General features: G+C 54.5%; 1 protein-coding gene across 1 annotated transcript in view; it reads right to left on the reverse strand.

Moving 5' to 3' along the window:
• Positions 1-1,700: 1,700 nt before the first annotated feature.
• C15H6orf132 (chromosome 15 C6orf132 homolog) overlaps positions 1,701-23,418 on the reverse strand; it is a 33,360-nt gene continuing 11,642 nt past the window's right edge. The window contains exons 3-5 of the mRNA XM_069487880.1: positions 9,715-9,790; positions 4,474-7,606; positions 1,701-3,975 (exon numbers count right to left, since the gene is read on the reverse strand). Of these exons, the coding sequence (XP_069343981.1) occupies positions 3,858-3,975; positions 4,474-7,606; positions 9,715-9,790 (3,327 nt within the window). The 3' untranslated portion in view covers positions 1,701-3,857. The remainder of the gene's footprint in view (positions 3,976-4,473; positions 7,607-9,714; positions 9,791-23,418) is intronic.

Genomic DNA, 23,418 nt, shown 5'->3' on the forward strand with positions numbered 1-23,418 from the left:
TGCTTTGGGCCAGGCTGGGTCTTTCAATAGAGGTGGGGTTCTGGCCACTGGGGCCTGGGCCAAACCCAGGGAGCAGTGAGGAGGCTTCAGAAACCAAGGTGTGCCCAGCCTGATCCAGGAACATCTGCCCCACCCAAACTTTTTGGCACTAGAGTAGCTTTCCCCTACTCTGATAGAAAGATATAAAATTGGACGGGGCAGGATTGGGAGAGGATAAATGGGCGAGAATGGATACAGCTAGAAGGGAGGCCGCCGTGGGGAAGTGTGCAGAACAGTTTCGAGTCAGGTGGGCTATTCTAGCAACTCACTTCTCTTCTTGGAGCTTCCTCTCTTCATCAACAAAATGGGATTAGGAATATTACACGGCCAACACATTTTAGAGGGTTGTCGGGAGTAAATGAGAGAATGAATGAATTTTCCAAACTGTCAGGGTCAAGTAGGTAGGTGTTGGTCACCTCGGCTGCTGTCACTGCAGGGGTTTCAACGTGAAGTCCATGGGCCTGAATTTGGGGATCTGTGGAGCACGTGAAATAAAGTGTAAAAATGCACATGCAGCCTCTTACTAGCGGGGACCCATGGCTCTCATCAGCTTCTCAGAGAGGTCAGGGACCCAACAAAATGTCAGACCCACACACAGCACAGGTCTATCACTTTTCACATGAGTTAGTGGACACCCAAGGTCACACAGTTTGTCAGAGGCAGGGCCAGGATGCAGGGCCCTTGTTCCACGCCCTCCCCCAGCCTGGGTTAACCTCTGTGGGCCCTCCCATGTCAAGTGAGGGGGAAACAGAAGGGACTGGGCAGGGGAGACAAGCCAGATGCGGAGCCCCAAGCCCTGCTGGGAGCTGGGGCCCTTGTCCCCACTCTGGGTTACCAGGATGAGGACATCATGGCAGGGGGATGCTGAGAGACAAAGCGAGGAAGCTCTGTTGGGAGAGCCTGGGAGGCCCTTCCTGGAAGCCCACATTGCCAAATAAGGGAGTCGTCCTCCCTTTTCCAACAACTCCCCACAAAAACTGGGAGGAGGAAGCACAACTCTATGATGCTGTCTTGAGATGACTTCTCTGGTTCTGTCTTCTTTTCTGGAAATTTTTTGCTGGGGTGGGTGAGTGTTGGCAGGAACAGCTCTGTGAAACATGCACGATAGGTAGAGGCTTCACAGAAGACACCATGTCAAAGCATTATGGATGGGCCACACGCAAATGTAAGGTAGTTGTCACCCAAAGATGCCATTTCTTGAGCAGCTGCTGAGTTCCAGGCATGTGCTGGATGCTCTACCTAAGTCAGTGTAAATGTCACCACCTCAAGAGGCCCTCCCTGACCTCTTGGGGTCATAAACCCTGGTACACTAAATCCACTCCTGTCCCCCACCCCCTGGTTATTCTCTCATGCTCCTTGTTCTTTCCCCTCCTACCACTTATTGTCATTTGTGATGTTTTTATGTGCTCTCTTTTTATCCCCTCCCCTCCACTGGACTATAATCTTGCCACGAATAGGAGTCATATCAGGTGTTGACTGCTGTCTATCTGGGCTAAGCACAGTGCGTGGCATCTAGTAGACACCCAAGTCCTTGTTAAATGCATGCATGACTGTCTCTAACCTTCACAACAGCTTTATGAGGTAGCTATTATTATCATGCGTGTTTTACAGAAGAAGAAACTGAGGTTCAGAGGGTCAAAGAGACTTGCTTAAGGACACAGTTTATTATCAACTTCAGCTCTGCTCCTTCCCCTAAGGGATTCAGAGAACGAGAAGACCTAAGGGTCAGAAGAGAAAGTTGGGCCCAGCAAAATGGCTCATCTGTCTAGCCAGCCCCTGCACTCTGCCTTCCCCAGCTGAGCTCTCCCAGCCTCTCATCCCACCCCAGGAGCTCCCAGTCATCCATCCACAGCCACAGAGCTGGAGGCCAGTCCAAACTGGCTTGTTTATTTCCCAAGCCAAGCAAGACCCAGCCCTTTCCTGCCCACCCCAGGGCAATATACAGCTGGGAGTCCATGCCCCACCCCTCAAGCCTTAACATGAAAGATAAATTAATGAGCTTTTATAAAACATTGTCCAGGGAAAATACATACATAGAGAGAGAGCCAGTGCTGGCATTGTGTGGCGGGGTGGGAGGGGGTTACTTCTTGAACACAGGTACCAGACCCTGCCCCATCAGGGTTGAGGCCTTGGCTATCTGGGTGCCCCCCCTCCCCCCCCCCCCGTACTTTCTTCCCTGAGGTAGCTCACCTGCTGTCCTCATAACCTGGCACCTCGGCTGGTTACCATAAATCATGAGGGCCCAACATCTTGCTCCCAAAGGGAGCTGCTTCCTGGCTGTCCCCCCACTGGCCTACCCCTCTGAGGTGGGCTCCTCCCCTGTCCTTCCTTCTTGCTGAGGTCCACCAGGACTGAAGACAGGGAAACCAGACCAAGAAATACTGTCTCCTGATATGTTTGGTGACCCTATATCATCTCAACCTGGACTTTTGTTAAAAGTGGAAGGTGGTCTAATTCACTGGAAAACAACCATAACTCTGGACTGCCCAGGCAAAGGACAAATGGTCACTCTACTGATAGGTCTCCCCTGCTCTGAACTGGCCCAGCCCTACCACTCTTGACCTTCCAAAACACTTTCCCAATTGGCAGCAAATTCCTCTCAAACCTCTATTTCCATCTCTGCTGCCTCTCACTCCCCAAGGCCTTCTAGCATCTTGGCTATACTTTTTAAGGCCTCAATAATATTAGTGACTTATAGTATCAGGGTTAAGAATAATGCCTCCTCCAACTTCCACATAAGACCTGGCCACGTAAGGCCCCTGGTGTAAAGCCCCAGACCTCATAGCTCCTCAGGCCCAATCCCCTAAATCATGGCTGCATGGGTCTGAATAGAAAAGCAGCTCACGCCTGTAATCCTAGCACTCTGGGAGGCCGAGGTGGGAGGATCACTTGACCTCAGGAGTTCAAGACCAGCCTGAGCAAGCGTGAGACCCCATCTCTACTAAAAATAGAAAAATTAGCATCATGGTGTGCACCTGTAGTCCCAGGAGGCTGAGGCAGGAGGATCCCTTGAGCCCAGGAATTTGAGGTTGCAGTGAGCTATGATTACACCACTACACTCTACCCAGGGCAACAGAGCCAGATTCTGTCTAAAAAAAAAAAAAAGTAAAGCAAGGCTAATCCTCAGTCTTCCATCCCAAACTTGCCAAATCTCCTCTCTCTAGGCTTCCCGGTAGCTAAGGTCCAGGGCCAAGGAAAAATGAACCATCAATCCCCTTATTTCTGGCCTTGGCCCATGCAAAGGGCTCTGTTCCAGTGTCTTCTCCATGTGTTGTGCATGTACATTCCTGGTCTCATCTCAATGTGGCTAGGCTCCCCGGGTATCACCTCTTGGGGTGGCAACTGATGGAAGTTAAGGAGATCTACCTGTAATGCCCTGCACCCCCACCTGGCTGGGGCTGGGCCTTGGCCCCTTTCGAGGGCCTGACAGAGTCAGCGCCCCACCCCTTGCTTTGAGAACCTGCTCAGTAGGACATGCTTGTAAAACCGCTTTAAATAAGTCTTGCTACAGCAGATAGTAGCAGATATCAGAAACCCAGAGCCCAGGCCCTTAAAGGTTCTTCCTGTCTTCCCTCCTTCCCCTCCCATCCCCATGTGTCAACAGTCCGCGGCCACGCCAGTGCTTTGGGAAACAGCACTCTCGATCTGCACAGGCCGCAGGGCTGCTTCTCATTCATTGTCCATCCCTCTGTCTCGGGGAGCAAAGTTCCATCCACATCTGAGTCAGGCTGCCTAACACCTGCTGTGTCCCTCCCACCGCCCGCAAAAGCAAGTGCCCAGATCCAACCCCTTCCAGTAGAGCTGAGGGAACTCGGGGCTTAGGAGGCGGCTTTCCGATGGACCCCTGAGTAGGCATAGGAGATGGGATGGCGGGTCCCGGGCCTCACAGTAAACGTGTTGATGGGGCTTCCGTAGTGGGGGGTGTTGTGGGGAGACCTGGGGGAGAGCAAGAGAGGTCAGTTTAATATCTGCAGCTGGTTAACCAACACCCCTCCCATCTCCCCCAGGGACCGGGCAATGTGGCTCAGCCCTGTTGGGTCTGGCCCCCACAAACCCCGGGCTTATCAAGCCCAGGGAGGGACCCCAGTCCACCAGACACAGGGCTCCCCTTATGGCCTAATCCCTTTTCCCTCAGAACCCTCACTCCAGCCTGGGTCTGGACCCATCTGTGTTGTTGGGAAATCCCACCTAGAGGGTCGGAGAGGGGAGAGAGAACAAGGGAAATGAGAAGCAGCTAAGGGAAACGCCAACGGCGCCCTCTTAGGGCCAGTGGACTTCCTGCCCTTCCTGCCTGCAAGCAGAGGAGGAGAAAACCGGACGTAGACACACGGCCACGGCCTGGTCGGCTCCTCTGTGGCCCAAGATAAGGGCCTCCATGGGCCTCACTTGCCTTCCAACCCCCAGGCTCCCTCCATCAGCCCCGTCCCGGCTCACCTGCCCGTAGCAGGGGCGAAACCGTAATCGGCGCCGCCGGGCGCTTTGTGCTTGGCGTCCCCGGCCGCGCGGGCGGCGCCCTCCAGGGACAGCCTCCCCGCGTGCAGGCCGCCGGGGGGCGCGCGGCCCGCCGAGTTGACGCGCCGCATCTCGGGGCCTCCGGGCGCTCCGAAGGGCCCTCCGGGCTGCGGCCCGAAGCAGTTGGGCGTGCTGAGGCTGCGGCCGGTGCCGCCGCGAGGCAGCCCGGGGCTGCAGTGGGGCTCCCTGACGTACAGGCGCTTCTTGATGAGCGAACGGCCCCCGCCCGAGAAGCGCTCCAGGCCCCCGGCCCCGGCCCCGTCGTAGCGCGCACCCGCCGGGAAGCTCGAGAAGCCGCGGGCCGGGGGCGCTGCGGGGCCCGCGTCCCGGGGCTGCCCCAAGTCCGAGAAGTTGTTCCGGGGAGGGGAGCCGAGGCGGCGGCCCAGATACTGGAGGGTCGGGGCGGGGGGCTCAGGGTCATTGCTGAACTCTGGCGGCGGGGGGATGACCTCAAAGCTGAACTCTTTCTCCTCCTCCTCCTCCTTCTTGTAGGAAGGGGAAGGTGGGGAGGAGAAGGACTTGGGCAGCAGGCCGCCCGGCGGGAGGTTGGAGGGAGCTGGCCTTTCCCAAGCCACAGGGGCCTGGGGCTCCGCCTTTGTCCAGTTGGGCCTGCGGCTTGGCTCTGTGCCCTCTGGGTCTCTTCGGGGCTGGGGCTTCCACTGGCGGGATACCGTGGGCTGCGCTGACAAGGTCGGCTGGGAGTCCTTCTCAGGCTCCTTGGGTGACTTGGGGACCACGGTGAAGGAGTTGGGCCGGCCCTGGCTGTAAAAGATGCTGTCGGAGCCGGCCAAGGCCTCCGGTTGGTGGCTGTGGCCATGGATACTCCCTGGCAGGGAGGACCGACCTAAGACAGCCCCTCCAGGCCTCCCCTTCTGTGCCCTCTGCCTGGCTGCCAGGAGTAGGGCCATCGGGGAGCCCCGCTCCACCACCTCCCCGGTCACTGGGTGCCTGAGGAGGTCATCCGCAGGCTGGGCTGAGGCGGGGGGGTTGGCTGGCAGCCCCTGGGGCTCCTTCACCTCCACAGGCTCTCCAGACCCTGTAGCCTCTCCTCTGGCCGGGGTGGGCATCACCACTGCAACCTCTCTGCTGGGGCTGTTCTGGCTGCGATGGGGCTTGTAGAGAAATGGCATCTCTTCCCGGCCAGGGCATGTCTTTGGTGGGAGGGCTGGAGATGAGAGGGCTCCCCCTGTGCGCAGCCTAGCGGCCTCTGAGGGGAGCCCTTCTGCCTTTGGCTGGGAGGGAATGGAAATGTCTTGAGATTCTGGCTTCTCCCACTGCTCAGCTGGGACTAGATCCTTCTCTGCCATCAGTTGGGATGATGTAGTGGGCAGAGTTGTGGCTGTAGGTGGTACAGCAGGCCCAGGTGTGGTGTTGGGTGGTGTTGCTGGCTCCAGTGTGGCCTTGGGTGGTGTGGCTGGCCCAGGTATAGCTGGTCCAGGCGTGGGCTTGGGTGGTGGCACTGGACCCGGTGTGGCCTTGGCCTGGGGTGGTGTGGTTGGCACAGGAGTGGTTGATAGAGGTGGTGGATTCTTGGCCACAGGCTTGGAAAGTTTGCCATTACCAGCCCCATTTTCAAAGATTCTTCCCCCTTCTAGCCGAGGCTTGGGCGGCAGAGACCCTATGCTGGGCTTGGCTTCCTTCTCTGCTGAGGACGAAAGCCGGGCCTCCAGCTCGCTCCGGATCTGTCGGACGCTGGGAGTTGGGGAGTCTTGGGGGACGTAGTCCACAGGGGGGAGGGTCAGGCTGGGAGCTGCTTCTCCCCCTGGTGGGCTGCTGCTGCGGAGACTCTTCTTGGGAATACCTGGTGAGATCTCTGTCTCTGGCAGGCTTGGGGGAACCTCCTTCTCTGGCAGGCTGAGGCCTTTCCTGCCCTCCTTGCCCTGAGAGGCCACCGTTGGGCCTGGCCTGTGACTGACGAGTCGGTCCTCTCTCCTGGCGCCACAGAGATAGGCTGCCAGCTCACTCCTCAGCTTTTCCATCTGGCTGGGGTCCCGCCAGTCCATGGGTGCTGATGAGGCTGTGTCCTCCGGGCTAGGGGGCCTGGGTTTGGGTTTGAGAGCAGGAGAACTGGATTTGGGGCTTTTGGGAACCCCAGCAGGTGGAGGGGCTGCCTTCTCAACAGAAGGCAAAGGAGGGGCAGCCGGGGGAAGGGGTGGTGCTGGGGGAGGGAGGGGCGGTGCAGGAGGGGGCAGGGGAGGGGCTGGAGGTGGAATCTCAGCTTGTTCATTTGTCCGGGACTGGGACTGACGGAGCAGGGGACTGGCTGATGCCGCAGCCCTGGGATCCCCAGTGCGGTCTGGCTCGGGGGCCCTGTCTGGGTAGACCTGGGATGCGGGGCGGATGTGGAAGCTGGGAGGCAGTGGGAGTCGGCTGGGAGCCTTCCTGGTGGCCCCCTCTTCCTCTGGGGGAGCCCCTTGTGCTTCTTGAACTGGGATGGATGAAGTCCTGACTGGGGTTGGGGGAGGCACTTTGAACGAACGGGGGAAGGTGAGGTGGGGCTCTGGCTTAGATCCCAGGGTGACCCCCTTTGGCTCAGCAGGGCTCCTGGGGGGGCTGGTTCTGGGGGCCTCTGGCTGCCTGCCATTCAGTGCTATCTCTGATTTCCACTTGGTGACACCCCCAGGGGGAACGAGACGAGTCTCCATTGTGTGAGCAGTCACTGGAGCTGGGGGTGTTGGGGCTGGCACAGAGGGCGGTGGGGGGGCTAGAAAGGCTGAGGGTGGGGCAGGGGGAATGAAGTCAGGAGGGGTGGGCGTGGATGGAGAGGAACGGGCAGATGGTGGGGATAGGGCCCCCGATACTGGGGGCGGAGGTGGGGCCATGCTGGGAGGGGATGGGGGTGGGGGTTCCAGCAGCAGGGGAGGTGGTGGGGGAGCTGTGGAAGGTGGAGGTGGTGGTGGAGACTCCCCTGGAGGTTGTGAAGTGTCCTGGGGGGGCCCTGGGGCTGGGCCTGGGGGAGGTGGGGGGATGAGTAGATCCTGGCCATAGTGCCCAGGCCTGAGGTCACCCGCAGAGCTGTACAAGCGGAGGTTGCCGTTGACTAGTGAGGTGCTACCTGAAAGAAGGGAGAGGTGACGATGAGGAGGGGGACAAGGCAGACCAGCCTTGCCAGTCTCTGTAGGCCCCCAAGAAAATAACGGGCCTGTTTTCTCCTGAACACCAAGCAAGGGAGCAACCAGTGTCCTGAGCTGTCCTGGGAGTGGCCCCCTTCATTCTACGGAAGCCTTTGGATACTGAACCTTCTCCATTCAGAGTCCTCCCTGGGGAGGACTCCACCCTGCCCTGCGCCTGGACTCCCTTACCCTTGAGGGCAGGGGGAACCAGAGAGGCCAGGGTGCTGGTGCCCCGGCTGCCTGCTGGCTGGGTCACAGGGTGGCAGCAGCCACCTTTCCTCCACTGCAGTCGGCAGTTCCTGTCGGGTGCTACTCCCCTCCTCCCATGGCTCAGGGGGAGTAGCACCGCTGTCAGTCTCTGGGTGTCACCATCCACTTTGTCCCCTACCCATGCTTACAGTCTTGTACACTGTCCCTTTACGAAACTCTCTTCAGTTATCCCCACTGAGTACGCATCTCTTTCTTGCTGGGCCTTGACCTTGACAAAGCCAGAAAGGCCAGGGTTCAAATCCCAGCTCTACCGCTTACTAGATGTGTGACCTTGTACACACTAACCTTGCTGAGGCTCAGTTTCATCACCTATCAAAGGGACATAATGTCAGTGCTTACCTCAAAAAGCTGCTTTGAGGGTTAAATGAGACAATTCATGCAAATACAGGTAGAGGGCTTATCACAGTCCCAGGCCCATAGTAGGCACTTAATAAATAGTTAACTACTTTGACTACCGCCGGCTGAGCTTAAGATTTCAGACTGTATAGGACAGATAGGGAATGTGGGAGAGAGGCAGGAAGTCTTGGGAGGAGGGAGCAGCCTGCACAAACAACGCCTGCTTTTGAAAGACCCTGAATCTACTAAGAACCAATGTTTCCACCTCACAGAGAACTTGTGGAGCAGAATGTGGACTGTGGGGTGGAACAGGGATGTGCAGAGGAAGACGACCTGGACGGTCCGGGCACTAAAGGGATGCTGAGTGCCCCTGGCCCCAGCAGCCCACATCCCTCTGTCCTTGGACCCAGTCCCAGCCCCTCTCCCAGAGTCACTCCCCTCCTCTAAGTCCCCAGCACACAGCGTAGCAAACCTGGGGCCGGTGCAGCTCTGAAGGGCTCCTCCCAACTATCTACCTCAAAAGGAAGAGACCAAGGCTGGGGAAGGAGAAAATTGACATTCATGGAGCACCCAAGTGGCAGACGCTGAGTTAGGAGCTGGGGTACAGTGGTCAAAAACAAAACAAAAAAAAACCAGACAAAATGCTGGCCCACCTGGAGCTTCTGCTTTAACGGAACGATGAGACAGACACGGAACATTGCAAGTCATTACCACGTTAGATGAGGGATGCTATGGGGAGAAGCCAACAGGGGAGCGGGACTGAGGGCACAATCTAAACAGTGTGGTCAGGGAAGGCCTCTCCGAGAAGGTGACATTCGAGCAAAGAGGGAAGGAGTGAGGGAGAGAGCCGCACAGACGTCTGGCGGAAGAGCATTCCAGGCCGAAGGGCCCGCAGTGCGAAGACCCCAAGGTGGAAATGTACCTGGGGTATTTCAGGAGCAGCAGGAGACTCTGCAGCCAGGGTGTTTGGGAGGGGAAAGCAAGGAGGCAACACGGCAGTGCTTGCAAGAGCCTTTGCTTTGAGTGACGTGGGAAGTCACTGGTGGGTTTTGAGCAGAGGTGTGACATAGTGTCTCAAATCCCATCCAACACTTCATTTATTCCTCCAAACTGGAACTCTTGTTCCCATTGTCCATTGGAAGATACAGAAGCAGGAGAGGGAGCAAAGCTAATCCGTGGGGAGTTGGGGTTGAAGGCCAGGTCATTTTGGCTCCAGAGTTTTTCCATCACTCCATGCTGCTCTTGTCCCTGCTCTGGCCTTGTCCCTTCACCATCCTTCTCTTAGCCTCACTGCTCCTGCCCATTGCAGCCAGTAACCAAGAGGCCTGGGGACCCTGGCTGTGTCACCAGCTGTGGATGTAGGCCACATGCTTGGCTTTTCAATCCAACGCCCAAGAGGGAAAGATTGAAAGGTGGAAAAGCCCCAAGCCCATGGTCCCCTTACCTGTCACTTCTTTGTCTGCAAAGTCTTCCGGGACAGAGGGCGTAGGCACAGCCAGTCCATGGTTTTCCTGGGCATTCTGAAAGGGACCAGAGAGCGATCAGGGGAAAGACAGATAATTCTTAAATTGCTGTTCTGTGAGGCCATTTTACTGCTGAAAATCTGCGGCGACAGTGATGGTTGTGCAAACTTGTGAGTAGACTAAAATATAAAAGGGTGCGTTTAAATAGGTGAATCTTATATGGTACAATCAATTCTCATTATTTGTCATAATTATGCTCTGTAAAGTTCCAGCGAACACCGTATTAGTGCATACTGACCCATTGCTCCTAGGGGAAATAAAGGGTTAGGTTCCTGAGAGCTTCTGATCACAACATTTCTGTCATCTGATCAATACATAACCTTGCTTTTTGTGTGTTTATGTTTGAAGACATGTTAAGAAGTTTTGTTGATTCAGTAGCATTGAACTCATGACCACCAGCACTATAGCTCATGCCTAGCACATGCATTTCCTCTGTAAGGCACATCACAGCCTCTTGCACATGGGACTCTAGTGAGCATGTCAGCACTACACTTGGGGGCAATTTTAAACAGTGAAATCACCAAGAAAAAGCAAAAAGAAATACGAAAAACGTGGCACTAAACAGAGACACTTGTTTATGTTACGACAGCTGAAACAAGAAAACAAAGTGTCCTCTTGTTCAGCTGGGAACGTGTGCATCAGGCAACTCAAAATTCTCCCTGCTCTGTGTGTGTCCACAAATGACCACTAATGATGAGTATTGATCCTGGGGTCACAAATAAATTTTAACCCTTAGGCAAATTTGCAAATACGGAATATGCAAACAGTGAGGACAATTCAGTATATGAATTACATCTCAATTAAAGAAAAAGGCCAGACACGGTGGCTCATGCCTGTAATCCCAGCACTCTGGGAGGCTGAGGTGGGAAGATTGCTTGAGCTCAGGCGTTCAAGCCAAGCCCTAGCAAGAGCAAGACCCTGTCTCTACTAAAAATAGAAAAATTATCTGGGCATCATGGTGCATGCCTATAGTCCCAGCTACTTGGGAAGCTGAGGCAAGAGGATCGCTTGAGTCCAGGAGTTTGAGGTTGTAGTGAGCTGTGATGATGCCACCACGCAGGGCAACAGAGTGAGACTGTCTCAAAAAAAAAAAGAGAACCTGCGGTGAGTCCTCATGGGTGTCCACAGGTTAAAAGCCAAACCCCTTGGCCTGGCATCCTGTTTATTCTTAGTTTTCACTAAGTATTTACAGAAAAATAAATAAAAAGTGATGAACTCGAGTATGTATAGTACTGCAGATGCCCTTCTGATCTCTAAGCTCACCAGACCACAGCGTGTTTACACAGCTGTCAGTTTGTACATACTCTTTTGCATTCTATTTTTTTTTCCAAACACATATTTCCATGTGTCAACAAAGTCCACACACCTGTCATTTTCAAGAGCTGTAGAGCACACCATGGTAGATTTCAAGGTCCTCAACGACCTGGTCTCATGCTTCCCCACCAACATTTATTTCCCACTCGCTGTTCCACCCATCCCACATCCAGTGTGACTGACTCCGTCCCTGCCACCCTTTCGACCCACACACAGGGTCCATGCTCGTCCCTGCTGCTGGGTGTTGTGGCTGTGCCTCTCTTGCCCACCCTCCGTTTCTGATAATAAGAATACTCCTTGCACTGTGCTGTAAACACAGTATCTCAGTCCTGCCACTCTATAAAGAAGAGGCTGTCCTCATTTACCAGATGAGGAAACCGAGGCTCAGAAACATTTTGGTAAGTTGTCTAAAGTCACACAGCCAGTTCTACCAAACCCAGGTCTGTGGAGCTCCCTCTCCTCAGTATCTCGCCTCCCTAAAATCTCACATCCTTCAAGGATCAGCTGCGCGCCTCTAGGGGCTAAGAGCACCGGCTTTGGATCCAGAGTGCCTGGGTTTGAATCTCAGCTCCGCTGCCTACTAGCTGTACGACTGTGCCTGTGACTTAAGCTCCCTGTGTCTCGGTTTCCCCATCTGTGAAATGGTGATAAAGATAGAATCTATCCATTTTAGGGGAGTTTTGAGGACTAAATGATGCAATACACAAAAAGCACTTAGGCTTATTATCTCATTTGACAGCTCCTGGCATGTAGTAAAAGCCCAATAAATGCTAGCTGCCGCTGTCATTACTAAGGAGCCACTGCCTGTCTACACCAGCCCGCACTGACGTGCTGCTGCCCAGGGCAACCCACAGTCGTGCCCCAAAGGGGGCTCTTGTTTGCATCTTGTTCTTCCAGTGAGATCTGGGAGCTCTTTGGAGCCCAGGGACCAGGTCTCATGGCAACCCCCAAAGCCGGACACATAGTAGGCCCTGTTGTTACTCACTGATGGGCTGATGGTGCTAACCGTCTGGACTTAATGACTTAATACACAAGAAGGGGCATTCAAGGTAGATGTTACAGGGATATCTGTGAGACCCTGGGTTACCAAGGGCCATCTCAGAATTACTCTGGTCATCTGGGGGCAGCAAACAGCTCATCCTGTTCTTAAAAAATTCTGAAGCTGGAATGGCCCTGAGCCATCAACTAGTCTTTTTTTTTCTGCCTCTACTTGAATCCCATGGCCAACAGCACACCTGTGCTTAAAACTTCCCAAACCCAGTGATTCTGAACCAAGGGAAGGGACAGGGGCCCAGCCCATCAGAGCTGTGTCTCCCAAGACATCCTGAGATGCACACACACGCTGATCACTGGTTGTCTAATAACTTCTATGAAGTACATACACTCTGATTTTGATGAGACGGAGGCCAGGCCTTCCAAAGCCAGGGTCAAGATTGCTGATTATTTATATTTGAACATAATGGGAAAGTAGAGAGACTTGGGGATTTAGCATCGAAAGTCTGGGGTTCCATTCATACTCCATTTTGCCAGGAGTGTGACCTTGGATGAGCAGTGGAGACACAGGATGGGGACAGTGCTGTCATCTATGCCCCTCCTGTGTGCCAGCCCTACACTAAGAGCTCTGCCTACGTCATCTCAAATCCCTTCGCGGAGCCAGGGTGCAAACCCAGGCTTTTCACCGCACCTTTTCTAAATATCACCGAGACCCATTTTCTTCACTTATAAAATTGAGGTAGTATTTCCTACGTTGCAGGATCACAGGAGATAATACCCCTAACCCAGGAAACGAATGCTAAGTGAAGGCTGATACCTTCCAATCCTCTCCCCCACATGGGTGAAAAAATTGTGAACAATCAAAGCTGAGCCCCTGGAATCCCAGTGGCACCTCTGGCTTACCCTGAGCGCTTAATGCTGCGTGTGGGAGGAGGGTGGGTGGACTTTATGGGCTGCAGGTAACACCACACTCCCCACCCTTCGATCTTAAAGCACCGTCAGAACACACTAGATTCCAAGACCGCAGGAGGCAATCCATCTACTGAGGGACTTGTGACAGCAGCTCGGGCCAAGCTCTGGCTTTTTAGGTCCCTGGCCCCACACAAGGAGGTCTCATGCACACCTGCCACCTCGCCACAGTGCTTGTGGTGCTGTGACACATCACTGTCTGACCCTTGGGGCAGTTCCCAAAGGCCAGCCTCACCCCTTCAGGAGCTCCAGTACTGAACTGAACACAGTCTCCCTGCATCTCCCAGCCCGCCTGGCCCTGTTCCTTCCCGCTTGCACCCGCATGGGCTCCTGTGGCGCACTTAGGGGTCCCCTCCACGGGGGTGCACTCAGGGAAGGTAAATGCAAACGCATTTTAATCTTAGGCCCAGAAAACACAGACTCAAGATAAATCGCTCCCTTCGCTCACTACAGGGACCCAGGCAGCTGGTGTCACAGGCACTGGCTTGAGTGGTGACATCTTTCATCTCCATGAGTGCCGATTTCCTAACCTGCCTCCTTTCCCCCAGAGAACTGAGGAAAAGCCTCGTTAAGAAGAGGGCTTGGAGGTGACACTTAAATGCTATGCTTGGTGCTGAACTGGAGCCTGGCATCGGGGGTGGGGGTGTGCCATGAAGGACAGCAATGGGTCAGTTGGCAACAAGTGAATGTAAATGGCGTACTAGATAATAGCAGTGTATCAATATTAAATTCCTGAATTGGAGAATTACACAGAGAATGTCTCTGTTCCTAGGTGAGGCACACTGAAGTACTCGGCAATAAAGGGACACAATGTCTCAGCCTTCAGTGGCTCAGGAAGAAACTATACTTACACACAGGTACAGGGAAGGAGGGGCAAGTAAAGCACATGTGGCAAAATGTGGCGAATGTGGTGAAGGCTACGGAAGTTCTTTGTCCCCTTCCTGCCACATTTCTGCGCACCAGTACAAGTTAAAACGAAAAAAGTTGTGTACTTAATGCCACTGAATTGTACACTTTAAAATGGTTAAAATGGCAAACTTTATGTTATGTGTATCTTAAAAAAGCTAAAACAAAACAAAGACAAGGACATCAAAAGAAAAAGCACTGGGGGAGACTTAGAATGTGTGCATCCACCGGATATCGGCACAGCACGTCACCTCTTTGTCCCATCCCCAGACTCCCAATCTTTTTTTTTTTTTTTTTTTTTGAGACAGAGTCTCACTCTGTTGCCCAGGCTAGAGTGAGTGCCGTGGCGTCAGCCTAGCTCACAGCAACCTCAAACTCCTGGGCTCAAGCAATCCTCCTGTCTCAGCCTCCCGAGACTCCCAATCTTAACAACGACAGCAGCTGCTACTTACTAGCACTTACCCTGTACCAGATACTCTTCCAGTGCTTTCCATCTCTTAACTCATTTACTTTTTTTTTTTCTGAGACAGAGTCTCACTCTGTTGCCTGGGCTAGAGTGAGTGCCGTGGCGTCAGCCTAGCTCATAGCAACCTCAAACTCCTGGGCTCAAGCGATCCTCCTGCCTCAGCCTCCCGGGTAGCTGGGACTACAGGCATGGGCCACCATGCCCGGCTAATTTTTTCTATATATATTTTTAGCTGTCCAGATAATTCTTTCTACTTTTAGTAGAGATGGGGTCTCATTCTTGCTCAGGCTGGTCTCGAACTCCTGAGCTCAAACAGTCCACCCGACTCGGCCTCTCAGAGTGCTAGGATTACAGGCGTGAGCCACCGCGCCCGGCCAACTCATTTCCTTTTCACAACCAGGTGAGATAGGTGCTCTTTTTGCTACCTCCATTTTACAGATGAGGAAACTGAGGCTCAGAGAGGTTACGTAACTAGCCCAAGGTCCCCCAGCTAGTTATATATTACTGTCTCTCCAGGTACCTGATCGTCACCCACAAACCCAGCTTGTCACCCAATTCTGCCAGTCACTTCCCAAGTCCTCCCTTCCTGCTATCCCTCAACCTCGGCCCTTCCTCAGTCCTCACTGTCCCTTACCCAGATGGACAAACCATTGCCATTGTCTCCAGATAATTCCCTAGCCCCTGCCTTGCTCCTTCTCCAAACCTGCCACCAGGATGTTCTTTCTCAAAAAGCATCTCAGAGCAGGCCACTTCCCTGCTCAGAATCTTTCCAATTGGTCCAGAGGATGAAGTCCAAACATGTTCATATGGCATCTGAGACCTTTCATACGCTGGACCCTCCGCAGCTCCTGCCATCTTCTCCCCATTCACGCCGCAAACCCTGGGCTCCAACTAGTGGTTCTTGTCTTTTTCCCACTCCGGTGTATCCAGGGAACCCGCCTAACTCTTCAGCAAGTGGGCTTCTTGCAGCAGTGATCATCAGTGGGGCAGAGAGACCACCCCTTGAAGGGATTGTGCAGAGGTTTCAGAGGTTCTGGGGGTGGGTGAGTCACTTGAAAAAGCCTCTAGATGACTCAGCTCCATCTGCCTCCCCCACCCCCTGAGAATCACTGCACCCACTTAGGATATATTTCCATACCTTCTCAGGCCTCCACAACCTCACTCTTACTCTTCCTTTGCCTGGGATGCTCTTCTTTGCATGGTAGACTCCTAGCTATCCTTTAAACCCCAGATTAAATGTCCCTACTCTATGAAGTTTTTCTTGGCAACCCCAGCCAGCGTTAATTTCTCTTCCCTGTGTGGTCCTCAGGCCCTATTGCATTATTACTACAGCTGACATTTATTAGGAGCCTGCTATGTGCAAGGCACCATTCTGAGTACTTTACATGTAGCAACTCAGTTAGTTTTCATAGTAACATTAAGAGGCAGGTTATTGGTTTTATTTTATAGATGAGAAAACTGAAGCACAGAGAGGTTGAGTACATTGCCCAAGGTCACACAGCTAGTAAGTGGCAGGGCCAATGTTGGGACCTTGGAGCCTGCTCTGTTTGCCAGTACAGTATTTACTCTCACGCTTCCTCTAGCACAACTCCAGCCTATTGTAGATGCCTGGAGTCTCTGCTGCCCGGCCCGGCCCAGCCTACTTGAGGGTCAGGTGATGGCTGATTCTTTGTATGTGCCCGGCACATACTGGGCAATTCAACAATTGTTTGCTGAATGAGTAAATTCCTGGGTGAGTGAATGAGTGGTAGAAAGAGTACAGGACAGAGAGGAGGAAAATGTTTGAGTACCAGGTCTGCTATGAATTAACTCGGAGCAAAGTTACTTCCACTCTGGGCCTCAGTTTTCTGCCTCTCTGTACACGCTCTCCAAGGATCACTTTGACCACGGTGTTCTGCGAGTTCAGGCCCATAAAGTGTCCCTTCTGTGACTCGCTCACCTGTGCTGCGTGGGCGGTGACCTGAACACCCTCAATGACAGGGTGTTGGGACAGACCGCAGCCACTGCCTCCAGGAAGTTCTCTGACCCCAGAGAGGCAAAAGAGGAAGCAGGAGGAAAGCGGAGGGGAGCTGGGAGGGAGAGTTCTCGAAGCTGCTTTTCCAGGAGCCGTGGGCCAGGCAGCGAGGGCTGGGCTTGAAGTCAGGGCTGGCCTCAGCATGGACTCTGACTGCGGCAGTCAGTTGGGAAGCTGGCGATGTCCCAAGCTTTACACTGCCCCACCCTTGGCGCTCTCGCCCTGGGAAAATGACGGGCCCAGGTGCCCCAGGGTGCTGCCTGCAGGGGTTGGCATGTGCCTGAAACATACTCAGGGGAGTGGGGTGTGTGGCCCTTCAAGAGTGGCAGCCCACATCAAGAGACAGGTGGACCGTCCTGTGGGCAATGAAGCAAAGAAGACGCAAATGAGCCTCTGAGCGTGCCCCTGGCGGGCCGGACTGCAGGGCCTCCCTGCTCGGGCCAGCCTGTGCAGCCGGCCGTGGCCACGCCGCTCCCTGCTCTGCCGCTGCAGACAGCCCTTGCACAAGGCCTGGGGCAGAGTCCAGCCCTGGCCCCGCCAGGTGGGGAAGTTCACGAAACCGGGCACTTCCTTGTCCTCACACCAGACAACACCCAGATCTGAGACCATCAGTCACCTCCCTCACTTCCCAGACGTGTGCAAGCCGGCAACCCTTTCAGCTGAAGCAGCCTTTTAAAAACCATCACGGCCTCATACATTGAAAAGTTCCCAGCAGTGATTAGTTGGGAGGACGTGTGGGCGGGGTGAAGCACGATTCCAATAATATATTTATTTTCTTCCCTTTTTTTTCTAATTTTTTTCTCTGCATGCTAGACTTATGAGGAAATTTTCTTCATTATACTTATCTCTATTTCTTGGTTCTTAACAATGAACTTTTGTTTCCTTCATAATTTAAAAAAAACACCCAATACAATATATAATTTTTAAAAAATGATTGTGATTTAGTGGAAAGAACATCAACTTTGGAGTCAGGCAGACCAGATTTGCGATCTTAACTCCTTGTCTAAAAATGATCAAAGACAGTATCTGACCACATAGTGCTCAGTGAGCGTGGCCCTTTCTTGCCTTCTGAAGCTCAGTTTGCTCATCTGTAAAATGGGGATGACCCCACATCCCTTGGGTTTGCTGTGACACCAGAGGCCGCTGCACACCTAAGTCCTGCAGAGTGGTGCTCAAGAAAAGTTATTTCCCCCGGTTCTAATCAAAGCTCAGTGGGTTAGCAGTGGCCCAAGTTCTCGGACACTCTGCTCTGACACAGCCCCCCAGGGCGTGTCTCTCTAGTCAGATCTGAAGAGCTGGGTGCTCCCCATGGTCAGGGGCAGGTCACCAGGAATCCCCTCCTGCCCTCTTGACTACTAACATTACAGAGTCGAGGAGGAGGAGGAAGAAAGGGAGGGAAGGAGGAAGGGAAGAAAACACTGGCTGCTCAAGGATGAGGCTAGTCTCCGCTTTGCAGTTTTGGGGGTCAGAGCCCACTGCACCACTGAGCACTCAGGAAGGCAGGCTCACCCCACTGATGGCTCCAGCCCACCCCCCTGGCCTCCTCATGCCCGGGACACACACATCCTCATGCCTGGGATTCCTTAGGGCCTGGCCAAGCCCCAAAGGTGGGTCACCAGGGGCTGGGCCAGTGGGCAATGCATGGTTGACCTTGGGCAGCAGCCAGCTCAGAGTCTTAGCTGCACATCGTGGAATGCAAACTTCCTTGTCCGACTCCTCCTGGAGCCTGGTCTGGGGCCCCAGCCCTCAGGTGGGGTGTGGAGCTGCAGGGGGCGAGGGAGATGACCTCGATCGAGCCAGAGTTAGAGCCAGGCTGGGCTCGGGGCAACACTGCAGGCTGAGGGAACAGGGGGCTGGGACCCCATCCCACCCCATCCCAGAATGAGGGCCAGCTGGGTGAAGCCCAGCCCGTTGTTCTCCTGGCGTTGTGTGGGGGCGCTGGCTGGGATGGGGTGTGGAGGAACAAGAAAGGCCATGTGTTCCCCACAGAGCAGCTTCTCTGAGGTTGGGAGCCAGTGAACATTTTATAAAAGAGCTTGATTTCTTCCCCCACCCGGGCCCCACACTCTGCCATAGCCCAGACCCCTCCTGGGGGCCAGAGAAGAATCTCCACCGTTGAGGCCATCTTCCTCTGGACCCACCTGCCACCCCAGAACTGCCCCTGGACCAGGGCTACTCGGGCACCTGCCCTGGATCCTATACTCTGGGGAGCCTTGGTTTGGCCCTCCCTGTGGGGCAAAGAGTCAGTAGGGTCAAGGGGACATGTCCTTGGAGCCCATACCACCCGCTTCTAGACCCTACTCCAGAATCCCCTGCCTCAAAGGCCCTGAGCCCACATCCAGGGCTTTTTCCCTGGTCAGTCCTCCTGAGGGCAGCTCAGGCTGGCGGTGCACAGCCATGAGTCGGGGGAGGCTAAGGGTCGGCTGCTGGTGGGTGAGGACGAGGGTGCGGATGGAGCTTTGGAGGCTCAGGCTGTGAGTGGGGAAATGGCGGGTAGAGAAGGGGTGGGCTGTGCTGGGGGTGGGAGCTCCACTTGTACTGGCAGTGGCAGGCCTCTGACGCCCCATCCCCCAAACATATGGAGCACCCTCGCCCCACAACCCTTCCACCTGGCATCACCCCCATGCATCGGTCAAAAGCCATTGATGACTGCCATTCTGGGCTCACCCTAAGGGGCTCAGATCCCAGCCCTGAAAGGTGCCTGAGCCCTGAGTTTAGCTCCTGCGGCAGGCAGTGGGGTGGAAGGGAGAGAGCAAGCTGACTTCAGCAGCCTCTCTGAGCTCAGGGAGGCAGAGAGATAGAGGGAGGGTCCAGAGCAGGCGGGGCTTCCTGCCCAGCCCAGGGGGACCTCCTCTGGCAGGGCCAGGCCTGTCTGACTCAGAGGGTGGGGTGACTCAGAGAGCTCTCACCGCCCTGGGCACCCCTGGGGACCTGCCCGGCCAGTTTTCCCATATTTGCCGCATTGGCATTTAATTTTTAATCCCTCAATGCATCACCCTGGGGATGGTTAGATTCAGACTGGGGAGGGCAGGCGGGAGCCCCAGAAAGAAGCACAACCCTCCTGCCCACCGTCTGTCAGCTCAGCTCTCAGGAGCAGAGGGACAGGCTCTGGCTTGAGCTCTGGTCCCAGTTTCCCCTTGGAAGTGGAAAAAGGATCGTTGCTCATTGAGCCCAGGCCTCTGGTGGTATGGACAGGGCTGGCCCGGGGAGTAGGCCTGGCTCCTGTCTCTGCTTCTGTTGAGCCGTGTGGGCCTCCCCTCCCTGGGCCTCAGTTTCCTCATCTTGGTGACTGCTGTGGTCCTTCCCAGCTCTGATGTGGTGGTTCTAATCCAGCTCCTCAGGGCTCCCCCAGTAGGGAGGTGCGGCGGCCCCGGTGCTGGAATGCCTCCCTTGTCAGAGGCAGAAGCAGAGCTCAAGGAGTGGTCAGGGGCCTGGCTTCTTTGGGGACCCTCCAGGGAGTGACCACACCTTCTGCCCTTCCATTAGGGAGTCATTTTAACACAGAAAGTCACGGCTGGGGAGACCCTTGGCGACCATCCAGTGTGACCCCCACTGACGGATGAGGAGCCCGAGGCCCAAGGGGAGGAAGGGCCTGGCCCTCAGCTATCCCACAGCCCAGTGGCAAAGTTGGGACTGGTGCCAGCTCGAGGAGCAATCCCAGGGCCTGTCCCAGCCACTGAGAGATCCTGAGGTCCTCTTCACAGCTGTCCTTTGGCTGCTGGGCGCCTGAGGAAGGATTTCTTAATCCTCGGCACCTTCAGCACAGACGGCGTGAGGGCGCTCCAACGAAGGGGCAGGGGCGCCTGTCTTTGCCCTCCCCACCTCATCTTGTCCCCTCCTCTCGAACCCGTCCCCAGCCAGGCTCATGTAGGGCACTGACAGGGAGTATGTTCAGAACATGGCCCAGGCCCAGATGGAGCTCAAAGGCCCTTGTGGGAACTGTCATCTGGCTTCTTGGACGCTGCCACCTAACACCTCCCCTGGCCCCAGGCAGCCTGGCCTGGGAGGTGCCCTCTGAATGTGGGAAGAGGGGACAAGGAGAGGCAGGGCCTGGCCAGCTAGGACAGTGTCAGGCAGGGCCCAGGCACCAGCCCAGCTCCGCACCCACCCTGACCTGGCGGGGCTGGGGGACAGAACCCACACCCACACAGAGCTCTGTCCTCCCGCTTGTCCCCATTCACCGGCCCCCTGCCCCTGCTGGAAGGAAGCAAAGGACCTGACCCAGAGCCCCAGGGAGAGGAGCCACGTGGTCAGCAGGAGAGAATCGGGCTGCTGGCTTCATTCCGCCCACCCAGGGGCTGGTGATGAATGATGTTGGGGCCACTCTGTATCTTGTAACCTGAATTAGCAGCACAGAACTGTCCCCGGGATATGGGCCATCGGGCCAAGGGTTCCTAATCTAAAGGTACTTCATGGATGGGCTCCTGGGGGCTTGAGAGTCTTCTGCTGAAATTGTGCAAAACCTCGTGTATGTGGCCCGTGGTCTCATCATGGTTCAAAGAGGTCTAAGATCTAAAAGAGGCAAGAGACCCGCTGCCTGGCAGGCCCTACTGCCAGAGAGGGGTTCAGACAGGCACACAGGGAGGCGGACGTCATTATTCTGCTGGCTGGTCCAGGGAGGGGAAGGAAAAACCTGGGTAGTGCAGACGGTAGGATGGCCTGAATAGCACTGGGACTCTGGGCCAGGCTGCAGGGCTCAAATCCTGGCTCTGCCACTTACAAGCTGTGTGGCCTTGAGCAAGTTACTCCTGCTCTCTGCACTTCAGTTTCTCCCTGTGTGGAATGGGGATGGATGACAGACGTCACCCAGATGGCGGCTCTGTTAACACACAAGATCCACCTGGACGGGTGCCTGGCGCAGTGGGAGCTCAGCACGTGCCGGCCGGGATCACAGGCTGTGCCACTGGAGGGGACCGGCAAGCGGCTCCACCTGCCTGTCCTCGGTCAGCCAGTTCCTGCCGGTGTGGACCTGACCAGGCCCCTCTCAGCTGCTGGTTCACCATGTGTCCATTCCCCGGCTGTCACCAGTGAGTGGGGGCACAGTTTGTTGGGGAAAAGCCCTCGTCTCTGGGGACTGGCTCTGAAGCCCGCCCAGAAGGACTGCTCCCAGGAGGCATTTCCCCGGGACGGCCCAGAACTGCAGCCCGACCAGCCAGCCAGCCCACTCCAGGGGCCTTAGAGTCTTCTGCCAGGCCCGCCCGGGGCTGTGCAGCTCCGGATCACGTTCTGATCCAAGCCCGAGAGGACAGGAAGAGAGCAGAAAGGCCAGGACTTGCCCTGGTCTTTGAGGGGCCCACGGTGGGTGGCCGGGGGCAGATACAGGATACCCACCAATCAGGACAAACCCAGCTGTGCCCACATTAACCCTTTAGTTGCTGCCTTTTGGGGTGGTCCAGACCTGGGGGAGGGGTCAGGACAGCAGGAGCCACTCAGGGGCAACAGCCATTTCTACTCTGTAGGTTTTGTATTTCAACATTTTAGCAACCAGCACAGGTATAGGTGTGTCAACTCTGGGCTCATACCACTGTGATTTTGAGTATATGTTTTGGGGGTAGGTGAGGGGAAATAGAACATCTCAAAATTATCTCATCTGCATTTATGGGTGCAATGACCCCATAACAGTTATATACATCTCTGGAAACAAAGTTAGGGGCTGACTTATATGCTTATACATTTTTGTTGGTGGTGTTGTACTGTCTGTATTTATTGGTAATGTCCATGAATTGCTTTTATAAGCAGAAAATAAATTATTTTCAAGTTATATTCCTAGAGATCTGTGTGCTCAGCCCTCCACATAGAGGCATTAGAGATGCCACAGGAGAATGTAAAACACTACCCGTCCCATCTAGAATCTTGGGGTCCACTTGGTGATGTTGGACAAATCAGAAAACATCAGTGATGGAGAGTGGGAGGTGGTTGTGCCAGGCAGTGCTGGGCAGGGTGTGTGGGTACCCAGGACCAAGGCATGGGGTGCCATGAAGTCTAACAGGCCCTGAGGGCTCAGACCAGGACTAGCAGCCTTGCCCGTCTAGGAGCACAAGCCCTCACGGAAGTCTGAGGATGCTGTGAGCCCAGTGACAGTATTGTCTTACCCAGGACGCAGGTCTGATAGTCAGGAGTGAGCCTAGACTCTAGGAAGCTGGCTGTTTAGACTCTAGACCTGGGCTGTCCCATACAGCAGCCACTGGCCACAAGTGGCTATCGATGTCCAATATAGCAGCCACTGGCCACAAGTGGCTATCGAATGCTTAAAATGTCAGAAGTGGCATGTGCTACTTGTGTAGTACACCAGATTTTGAAGACTGAGTATGAAGAAAAGAATATAAATATCTCATTACTATTTTTTTTTTTGCTGTTTTTATACTAAATGTTGAAATGGTAATCTTTTGACTATAGTGGGTTAAGTAAAATATATTATTAAAATTATTTTACCTTTTCTTTTTACTTTTAACGTAGCTACTAGAACATTTTAAATTACATATGAGGATTACATTATATCTCCATTGGTCAGCACTTATCTAAAATGTCCCAGAAAATCCAGGAATTCTCATCGCAGAAAGTAGAACCAGTCATAGGGTAGTTGTTTTGGTCTTTCTCCCTTATCAAAGAACTAAAGCCCAACCACGGGCTCCAGAGGGGAGTTTTGGTTTCCTGTAGTTTCGACCCATAAAGAGATCTGTCCCAAATGCCCTTCTCCCAAGGGTCACTGCTATTTGTCCTACGAGGCAGCTCAGGTGTCCCCTCTTCCAGGAAGCCCTCCCTGACCAGCCATTAAGGCTGGATTGGCTATCCCTGCTCTGGCCCGTGTTCTAACAGTGTAGTTACTCATTCATCTCCTGCAGCAGGCAGGGGGCTCCTTGGGAGCTGCAACACTGACTCAGTCATCTCTGCATCCCGGCATCTAACACAGGCCTTGGCACGAAGCAGACAGCCATCAATGATCGTGAAAATGAACTTGTTTAG

The sequence above is a fragment of the Eulemur rufifrons genome, chromosome 15, assembly GCF_041146395.1.
Source record: "Eulemur rufifrons isolate Redbay chromosome 15, OSU_ERuf_1, whole genome shotgun sequence".
Lineage (NCBI taxonomy): Eukaryota > Metazoa > Chordata > Mammalia > Primates > Lemuridae > Eulemur > Eulemur rufifrons.